The 10,810-nt window shown below is 34.9% G+C and overlaps 1 protein-coding gene and 1 long non-coding RNA gene across 2 annotated transcripts; both read left to right on the forward strand.

The window, feature by feature from the left end:
* Positions 1-3,046: 3,046 nt before the first annotated feature.
* LOC114391103 lies at positions 3,047-9,804 on the forward strand. The gene is made up of 9 exons (XM_028352120.1): positions 3,047-3,154; positions 3,254-3,331; positions 7,153-7,462; positions 7,550-7,768; positions 7,862-8,125; positions 8,204-8,839; positions 8,927-9,165; positions 9,248-9,310; positions 9,795-9,804. The coding sequence occupies exons 3-9, from the start codon at positions 7,157-7,159 to the stop codon at positions 9,802-9,804; spliced, it is 1,737 nt and encodes a 578-aa protein (XP_028207921.1). The 5' UTR covers positions 3,047-3,154; positions 3,254-3,331; positions 7,153-7,156.
* Positions 9,805-9,887: 83 nt separating this feature from the next.
* On the forward strand, positions 9,888-10,249 carry LOC114418065. Its single transcript, XR_003667975.1, has 2 exons — positions 9,888-9,948; positions 10,027-10,249. It is a non-coding gene; the product is annotated as an uncharacterized LOC114418065 (long non-coding RNA).
* The last annotated feature ends 561 nt before the right edge of the window (positions 10,250-10,810 follow it).

Below are 10,810 nucleotides of genomic sequence, written 5' to 3' on the forward strand. Positions count from 1 at the left end.
TAGTTAACATCGGTTTTTGAAAAACCGATGTTAACGTATGATATCTTAACATCGGTTTTCCAAAAAACCGATGTTAACATCATTAGTTAACATCGGTTTTTTGGAAAACCGATGTTAAGAATGATACTTTATTTACAAATATGCCACCGCGTTTAACTTAACATTGGTTTTGTAAAAAACCGATGTTAATAAGCCGATGTTAAAACTACTTTTTGTAATAAAATAAGAGGGAAACTTTATCTCTTAGCTACAAGATAAAAATATAATGCTAATATCCTAAAATATATTTTATTAGAGAAAAGATGAGATAATTACATTACCCCCTATTCACATTATCTAAAAGGAGAAGATAAAAATCAGATAATCCAATCTCTCCTTATATAAGAGACCATTGAGACTTTGATAAAACATTTTCTAATTTAAACAAAAAAAACTACAATAAAAAATGTGACAAGAAATAAGGAGAAATAAAAAAATGAAGTTAAAACTGAGAGAGAAAAAAATACTAGTAAATTAATAATAACCCACGTTGTAAAATACGATTGATTGAAGACGTAGGAAGTACAAATGTGAGACAGCATCTTCTATCAGTAACACATGACATGCAGAGAAGAAATGACTATCTATAACAATCAATAATAAGAAGGTGGTTGCAGAATGGTTTTGTTGCATAGAGTATGTGATTTGATTCAATACCGGAGAGAGCGACAACGACGCGGCAGGTAAAGTATTTGTTCTCTATGAAGGAAACCAGTTTCAACAATTTTAACATTTTGCTTTAAGTACGATATCCAATATCATATATTATTCGTATTAATTAGCACTAGTATTAGAACTTAAATGTACGTTCATCGGATTAACTCCCTCTCCAATCATTATATATGTAGGCCAGCCTGTAATAAATGCTATAAAATTTCACTTATTTAGTATATGTTGGATAAAATTAGTTAGAAGCTATGCATAACTGAAAATTGATAATTAAAGTTGAAAAATTAATTTATTTAATTATAAATATTTGATAAATTTAGTTGTTAAAGTAATTTAAAATTATATACCGACATAAATAATATATTTAAAAAATAATAAAAAATTGAATAAATATTTGAAGAATAAAAATGAAATAAAATATAAAAAAATAATATTTAGTATTTTAAAAAATATTATTTCAATTAATGTTTAAAAAATATTAGAAGTTACTAAAAAATATTAAAATTATTTTAAAAAATTTGTTTACGGAACAGTTTAACGAACTTCTCAACTAATAAAAAAATTAAAAAATAATTAAAATGACTTGCTCAACTTAGTCTAATTTTAAGAAAATGCTCGTCCTAATACGTACGTACGTAGCTCTAGCTAATTAGAAAGATAGTTCCTATATATAACCATGATTAACCTTAGCAAGTTAATTACTAGCATATTAGCTTTCCTTGTGTATTTTAATTAATTAAGTTTTATTCCTGCTTTGAAGCCTATCAGGTGGGTTTGGAAAAGTGTAGGCGATTCAGTAACACTTACTCCATATTCGTTCTTAGGCAATTCGGAGATAATGATAGTTTAGTAATTTTTTACTTCAAAAATTGTGATAATGATAGTTTATTTCATTTTTTTATTTGTAGTATTATTTTCTTAATATGCGTATTATTGTACACCCCCAATAAGTAATATGCATAGTCTAAACATATAAACTATCTTAACCAGTTTTCAGACTCGACTTTAATCAGAGTCAGAGGAATTAAACATGAGATAAGAAAATGAAAAAAAAAAGATAGAGAAATTATCTTATAAACCCGATGAATAAAAATTAGCTTGGAGTCCGGGCAAATCAGCGAGACAGGAACAGCCCTAGCGCGGACCAAAGCCGGTGTTCAATTTCCATCTTCTTCCGAACACGCCATTTTCGTCTACGATAAACGCTCTCAGGTTCATTCCTTCTTTCGTTCGCTTTTCCGCGTCACACTGTGCTACTGCAATTCCTCTTTGCAATGCCAGCGTTTTCTTTAATTTTTCATTGTTTAGCCGCCAATCGTAGTTTAGATAGTGAAATTTCGAGTAACTTTTCAGTCAGCGTTAAGTGATTTCCTTGGAATCGAGCAAGAGAGAGCCAACTAACTCGTTCCCGCTACTGCTAACTGTTCTTTCTGAAGTTGTGTGGTTTGTATTTTCTTCTAAATCTCGCATTCTATGTTTTTGTATTAATGCTCAAGTGGCTGGACCTTCATTTGAGTATTTTAAATTTGTGGCATATTTCCTTATTTCCAAATCTCTCTGTTTACTGATTTGCATGGTATCCATGTCCGGAATTTCATATATAAAGCATGAAAGCAAACACTCCCGTAGGTATTGATTTAAGGGCTATTATACCGAGTTCGAGACTATGAAATTGCACAACTAGTGAAGTAATGCTATTTCCTTTCTTTTGTGTTCTCATTTGTTAAAGTACATGCTGACCTGCTATTGTAAATGTTATATCTAAAATTATTTGATGCTTACTACTTTCATTATTTACTAATTTTCTGGATTTAAGGGTTATACTTAATTACTTATTATTAATTTAAACTGTCTTAGATGTGGGTTTGTGTTTTCGGATTGTTTTTGTGCTCTTTTTTCTCTTATATGAAAAGGTCAGTAGATTGCCCACTCCTAGATCTTTTTCTTAGTAGCTTGTTTTGGATCTTTAGTTTGTGCTGCTTATTTATTGTTTGTATGCTTGTTCTTATTCCATTTAATTTTATATATTTTAAAAAAATTCCATTTAATTTCTTAATAAAAAATGTTAGTGATTAACATTTGTCTTATTTTTAATTTGTTTATCCATATCATTGATGATTAATAATTAATTTGCTTAGTAGACAGTCGCTCTTGCTTCACTTTCAACTTGAAGATTGCTTAAGAGACATCAACAACTCTAACATTCAACTTGAGGGCACGTACTCCCTAATTCAGCTGAAGGGCCACTGAAAATTATCGAAACGTACTACCAGGTATATATCTAATTGTAATCACTTTTCTACAAATATATGCCTTCTCTTTTCTTTCTAATAAATAAGCAGAGAGTAATGAGATTTGATTTGTCCAATTAGAGAACACACACAAAACTCAGCGCAGTCGTGTTTGAATCCCCACCTCCCACATCTCTCGTGTGATCTTGTGAGAGGTAATAGAAGTTGTGTGTATAATTTAGAATAAATTGTTCTCGTATCTTCTGAGCGCTTGTTATACTTAATCTTACTCTTTTTTTTTTATCATACACAAGATTGTCTTATGTAGGTGTTCATTCAGTTATTTCTTTGATTCTTGTTTTCATTTTGGATCGTGCTGCTCATCATCACAGGTACAAATGTTTGTTACCAATGAATATTTTTATTACGTGTTCACTGCCATTAATGACAATTGATATATGCTATATAAATTGTGTTCATGATGAGTGAACCTTAGATTCCCGTTTGAGATTGGATGCAATGATTCTTGCGGATAGTTTGCATTAATCATTGTATTTAATCTTGAATTGTCCGTTTGGACAGTTTGGGGAGACTGATATTTTTATGGTAGATTCATGTGTTAAGGTTAAAATTATTTTGTTTAATTTGATGAAATTTCGGTAATGCATTTCTAGTTGTTCTCTGGGTGCATACTTGATTATCGGAAAATTAATTTCACCGATTTCATGTTGTGTACTTGGAGACCAATGCGAAATGCTGCCAAAATTTTGTCAAATTTAACAAAATAGAATTAACCCTGATGTATGAAGCTACCATAAAAGACGGTCTTCCCAAATGGGATAGGGCCACACCTATAATAAAAAAGTGAGATTTTCATGCATCGAATAACTTTGAGAGTATGACCGAGTTATTACTTAGATGGATCGAAGTTGGATGAATGAAAGTCGCATCAGCCCAGAATATGAGGAAGGCGTCGAGCAATTCTTACAATTTGCTTCACAAAGAGGTCAACCGGATGAAGATGGAAAATATTATTGTCCTTGCATCAATTGTTTGAATGGAAGACGACAAATACTGGATGACATACGAGAGCATCTGTTGTGTGATGGAATTAAGAGGAATTATACGACGTGGATATGGCATGGTGAAATGACAGACATGCAGAGTGGGCAACAATCCGAACCGTTTGATGTAGAAATGGGAGATCGCTTGGAGGATATGATTCGTGACCTTGGACAAGAGTCTTTTCAGCAAGCACATGCCCCTATGTATGATACATTACAAACTGATTCAAAGAAACCTTTGTATCCGGGGTGCAAGAATTCGTTGACGCTGTTGTCGGCAGTTTTAAGTCTGGTTAATATCAAAGCCAGATATGGGTGGAGTGACAAAAGCTTTAGTTCACTGCTTCAAGTAGTGCACGACATGCTTCCAGAGGAAAACACATTGCCTAAAAGTTACTATCAAGCAAAGAAAATATTGTGTCCCATGGGTATGGAGTATCAGAAGATTCATGCTTGCCCGAATGATTGCATATTATACAGACATCAATTTCAAGAAATGTCGAAATGCCCTAGGTGTGGGGTATCACGGTACAAACTCAAGGATGATGAGGAGTGTAGTAGTGATGAAAACTCAAACAAGGGCCCCCCAGCGAAGGTGTTGTGGTATCTTCCGATCATTCCAAGGTTTAAGCGTATGTTTGCTAATGGAGACGACGCAAAAGACCTTACATGGCATGCAAATGAGAGAAACTGTGATGGAATGCTTCGTCATCCGGCTGATTCCTTGCAATGGAAGAAGATAGACCGTTTGTATCCGGATTTTGGCAAAGAGGCAAGAAATCTTAGGCTTGGACTAGCCACTGATGGAATGAATCCATATGGCAGTTTAAGCACGCAACACAGTTCGTGGCCAGTTTTGCTAGTGATTTACAATTTGCCTCCTTGGTTGTGTATGAAACGAAAATACATGATGTTGTCTATGATGATAACGGGCCCAAGACAGCCAGGAAATGACATCGATGTTTATCTCAATCCCTTGATTGAAGACCTTACAAAGTTGTGGGACGAAGGAGTTTTAGTGTTTGATGGGTTTCGAAATGAGACATTTAATTTACGTGCAATGCTTTTTTGTACCATTAATGATTTTCCAGCATATGGGAATTTGAGCGGTTACAGTGTTAAAGGCCATCGTGCATGCCCCATCTGTGAAGAAGACACAAGCTACATACAACTGAAACATGGAAGAAAAACAGTTTACACTAGGCATCGACGTTTTCTTAAACCTCATCATCCTTACCGACGATTGAAAAAAGCATTTAATGGAAGTCAAGAGCATGAAAATGCACCGGTACCGTTGACTGGTGACCAGATTTTCCAGCGGGTTCAACACCTAAATACAATATTTGGAAAGGTCCAAAAGAAAGACAAAAATAAGACTTGCATATGGAAGAAAAGGTCGATTTTGTTTGATCTTCCGTATTGGGTTGATCTAGATGTTAGACATTGTATTGATGTTATGCATGTGGAGAAAAATGTATGTGATAGTCTCATTGGGACGCTCCTTAACATTCACGGCAAGACAAAAGATGGTTTGAATACTCGTCAAGATCTAGCTGAGATGGGTATTCGAGCGTCGTTACATCCAAGGTCTGATGGTAGAAAAATATACTTGCCTCCAGCTTGTCATACTTTGTCCAGAAAGGAAAAGTTCAGTTTTTGTCAATGCCTACGACGGGTCAAAGTTCCACAAGGATACTCTTCAAATATTAAGAGCCTTGTGCATTTGAAGGATCTTAAGTTGGTAGGCTTAAAGTCTCATGATTGTCACGTCTTGATGCAACAATTGTTATCGGTGGCCATACGAGACATTTTGCCTAACAAAGTCAGGCTTGCCATAACTCGGCTGTGCTTTTTCTTCAATTCTATATGTAGCAAAGTTCTTGATCCTGTGAAGTTAGACGAACTGGAAAATGAGGCTGCTATTATATTGTGTGAGTTGGAGATGTATTTTCCGCCTGCATTCTTTGACATCATGGTTCACTTAATTATTCATCTAGTCAGAGAAATCAAATGTTGTGGTCCTGTTTATTTGCGGTGGATGTATCCGGTTGAGCGATACATGAAGATCTTAAAAGGGTATACCAAAAATCTACACCGTCCTGAAGCATCTATTGTTGAAAGGTACATTGCAGAAGAAGCCATTGAATTTTGTTCAGAGTACATTGAAAAAGCTAAACCTGTTGGGCTTCCCGAGTCTCGGCATGACGAAAGAGTAAGAGGTAAGGGTTCAAGAGGACTGCATGTCATCACTCCAAGTGTAGAAGATTTGCAACAAGCTCACTTGTATGTGTTGAATAATAGTAATGAAGTTTTGCCATACATAGTTCGTCATGAAAATTTAGTCAAACAAAGTAATCCAAAAATGTCGAAGAACTCAGTGTTGAAAAAACATAACAAGACTTTCCTAGATTGGTTTAAACACACAATCTTGGCTGATGATAATGCTTCTGAAATGTTGAGAAAGCTAGCAGATGGACCTAAAAGAAATGTTATAACTTGGCAAGGATATGATATAAACAAGTATTCCTTCTATACAAAAGCACAAGACCAAAAAAGTACAATGCAAAACAGTGGGGTTACCCTAAGGGCTGAATCTCAACACTTCGCTAGTGTACATGATGACAATCCTTGTGTAGCTTTCATCCCTTACTTTGGTTTCATTGAAGAAATTTGGGAGCTTAACTATGTCAAATTCACTGTCTGTGTTTTCAAATGTAAGTGGGTTGACAGTAATACCGGTGTGCGGACCGATGATGTGGGATTTACGTTGGTGGATCTTAACAAACTCGCATACCAGAATGATCCTTTCATTATGGCAGAACAAGCGAAACAAGTATTTTATGTCGAAGACCCTTGTGATCAAAGGTGGTCAGTGGTTTTACATGGAAAAACAATAGGTGTCAATGTTGAAGATGATTATTCATACATTGATACTTATGTTAGTCCTTTGTCCACACAATTGTCACCTAATGTCATCGGAGAAGAAACTGACGATGTTCATGCTAATCGTAATGATCACGATGAAGGAGAATTAATTAACATCGTCTAATGTAATTTTTTTTATTTTGTACTTAATTTCAATTCATTTAATTACATTCATACGCATTTATTTTTTATAACATATTGAATTAATGTTTTTTTTTTCACAGCCAAATGGCTACACAGTCAAACTCTCCTCCGCCTCCTCCTCCTTCTACTGGTGTAACATCGCATTCGTCGTCACCACCATTGAAGCGGACTAGAAAGGCCTCACGCCTAAGATTATTGGCGACTAGACCAGTTGGGGCAGAGAGACCCCTTGTCCATGTGGATCCTGTTACTGGCAAAGCAGACGGTCCCCACAGCAAGAAATTTAGAACATATTTAGGGATCGTTGCTCGTGATAAGGTGGATGTCACATACGAAAATTGGAAGCATGTCCCTATTACTCAGAAGGATTTGATATGGGAGGATATTCAGGTATCATGTATTATTTCATGTTCCATATTGTTTGTTAGCCAAATATTTGAATTTAGTATTAATAAAACCTAATTTACTCTTTGTTAGGCTGAATTTGATATCCCTGAAGCATCTGATTTAAGGACAAAAAAGAAAATACTTCAGACTGTGGGGGAGCGGTGGAGACAGTTTAAGTCTGATTTGACGTCGAAATGGGCACTTGCAGCTGACAAGGATAGTGTTGATGACACTGTATGCAAAATGTACGGCATTAGCAAGGAGAAATGGACCCAATTTTGCCAGGGCCGTAGAGACCCTTCATGGGAGGTAACTAATTTGGGATTTTCATTTTTTTAACTTTAAATGAACTTATTATAATACATTGTAATCATGAGTTTCATTAATGTTTCATTTTTACAGAATGTTCGAAAAAAAGCACAAGCTGTCCAAAAACAAAACACTGCCCCTTACGTGATGTCTCGTGGGGGTTATGAATATTTAGAAAAAAAGTTGATGGATGAGAAGAGAAAGAAAAAACTAGAGGAAGCAACTCAATCCGGAAGCACTGACACCGTCATTGATCCTCCATCTCCCATCAAACGACACGTGAAGTGGAAGCTAGCCCGCACCAAGAAAACTGGTGACATGACATCTGAAGCAGCAAAGGAAATTGCTGACAAGATTGTAAGTCACTTTCAATTCATAATTGTAATTATTTTTTTTATTGTGTGATTAAGTATAGAATAAATGTGTTCTTCACAGGATGCGCTTGAGGAGCAGGCCTCACAGGGTTCCTTTGTTACCCATGGACGTCATGATATACTGACTGCTGCCATTGGGCGACCAGAACACCCTGGTCGTGTGCGTGCTGTAGGAGCCGGTATAACCATCAAACAATACTTTGGATCAGCTTCAAGGACCTCCTCCATTGCTCCCGAATACCTGCAACAGTTGACGCAACAAATCAAGGACCAACTAGAGGATTCAATCACAGAAAAAGTCACTCGACGGCTAATGTTATCCTTCAGCCAAATGCAATCACAGGGACTCGCACTGCCTCCTGAACCTGATGTTGGTCCTTCAGCTGCTCGTGTCAGCACAAAGGAGAGTTGTGTTGATCCCTCAGGGAACGATCTAGACACCGGTGACTCATACAAATGTGGGTTGTATATTGAAGAATATCCTTCTCGCCTGGTTGCCCTGGGAAGAGTTTATGAGGGATCTACAACAATTCACAACATTCCTTTGCTGCATGATCAAGTTAAGGTTAGTGTTGAGGAGATTAGAGATGTAGATGCTCCCATTCCTGTACCCACTAAAGAGGTTAAGGTCGTGGGACAGGCTCTTAACACATTCCTTGCTTGGCCGACACATCTAGTCAAGCGTTTATCAGAACAGGTATTTTAGTGTCATTAAATGCTTATTTTTCCAATTAAAATGTTTACTGTGATTAAATTATGTCAATTAATTATGTTGGATAAACAGGGAGCTGTGAGACCCGCGAAACCTGCAGATAGGCCGGATGATGAGGTCGATGATCCGCTATATCTAATGACATTGACCATTCCACAGCTTTTTCTGAAGCCATTGCAGGTTATGTGGGATGCTACCTTGTTTGGCCTATTTAATGAAAACTTTCCCTTGTACATAAAGCATGAAGATCTGTCTGAAATTGCACATGGTGGTCAATGTCTCAGCATATCTGTTATACAGTTGTGGATTCTGTAAGTCAATTTAGATTATTGTTAGTTACCTAATTTATTGTTTTACCTTCATGCATAATTTACTTTGTGTTAACAATAATAGGCATATGACTGAGACAAGTATGCGAGCTGGGAATATCGATGTGTATGGATTCCTCGAGCCACAGTCTATCCAGAGATCTGGCCAATCACAATTTGAATCAGAAAATTACATTAAGAACTGGATGCAAAATTCAAAACGAGATGTGTACCTAGGAGCCTACTTGAATGGGTAACTTAAACTCAACAAATGAATTTAAATAATGTATAATAGTATAATAACATATATTGGTCTCCACTGCAGTGCACATTGGCAAATGGTCGTCATTTTGCCTAAGGAAAATGTTGTCATTTGGTTTTGTTCGTTGCATAATAAGCCAGACAACTACCTCAAAGGCATAATTAATAGGTCAGTGTTGTTTTTTAATATATTTGCATTAGCATTAGTCAGGTAAATCAAAATTTTAAATGTACAATAAGAATCTATGTTTGTATTCAATAGTGCTTTGAAAGGACTTGACGATACTCAACAAAGTAAATCCAAGACTCCTGCTAGGTGGATTGTTGTTAAAGTAAGTTATTTAAACAATATGTTTTCACTTATATTTTAGTATTGTGTAGACTAATTTGTACTGAACGTTGCATATCTAAATTTCATAATGTATTTAGTGTAATAGACAAAAAGGAAGCACTGAGTGTGGGTATTACGTCATGCATTGGATGTCAACTATAATCTTAGGAAATTTCCAGAATAATTGGGAAATGGTAATTTTTAATTCACCAAATTTCATATTATTATGATTGCTAATATATTATTAACTTATGTTTTATTATATCATGCAGTATTTCACTGATCCTAGACCATTGGAACCAGAAAGATTGAAGGCACTTCGCAACCAGTGGGCAAAGTACTATTTGAAAGTGAAAAATGAAACTTAGGATGTTTAGACAATCTTGTAATTGTAGTTTATATTTACTTACTTAATTTACAATTCATGTCTCAACATTAAATATGTTTTAAATTCATAGTAATTAGTAAATTTCTTATTGAATTTTCTGGTAAAAACTGTTTCAAAACAGAATGAAAATTATATGTTGTGTGGTCTGATTTTAAAATTTGCAGGTTATTTTTGGGATTTATTGAAAAAACAGACATCATGTTAAAAATAAATTTCTAAAACAACATCAGTTTTTTAAAAAACCGATGTTAAATGTTACTTACAACATCAGTTTTTTAAAAAACCGATGTTAAATGTCACTTACAACATCAGTTTTTTAAAAAACCGATGTTAAATGTCACTTACAACATCAGTTTTTTAAAAAACCGATGTTACATGTCACTAACAACATCAGTTTTTTAAAAATCGATGTTGATTTATAGATTTATAACTTTTTTTTCTTCATAATTCATATCATATAACATCGCCTATTTAAATAACCGATGTTAAATATCACTTACAACATCAGATTTTTAAAAAACTGATGTGAAATGTTACTTACAACATCAGTTTTTAAAAAACCGATGTCACATGTCACATTTAACATTGGTTATTTAAAAAACTGATGTTAAATGTCACTTACAACATCAGTTTTTTAAAAAACCGATGTTAAATGTCACTTACAACAT

Source organism: Glycine soja, chromosome 1 (assembly GCF_004193775.1).
Source record: "Glycine soja cultivar W05 chromosome 1, ASM419377v2, whole genome shotgun sequence".
Taxonomy (NCBI): domain Eukaryota; kingdom Viridiplantae; phylum Streptophyta; class Magnoliopsida; order Fabales; family Fabaceae; genus Glycine; species Glycine soja.

Excerpts from the sequence above, each read along its gene's own strand:
- LOC114391103 (XM_028352120.1), top strand. The coding sequence starts at position 7,157 with ATGGCTACACAGTCAAACTCTCCTCCGCCTCCTCCTCCTTCTACTGGT. Across the intron at positions 7,463-7,549 it reads TGATATGGGAGGATATTCAG|GCTGAATTTGATATCCCTGA; the intron begins GTATCATGTATT and ends ACTCTTTGTTAG. Across the intron at positions 8,840-8,926 it reads TCAAGCGTTTATCAGAACAG|GGAGCTGTGAGACCCGCGAA; the intron begins GTATTTTAGTGT and ends TTGGATAAACAG.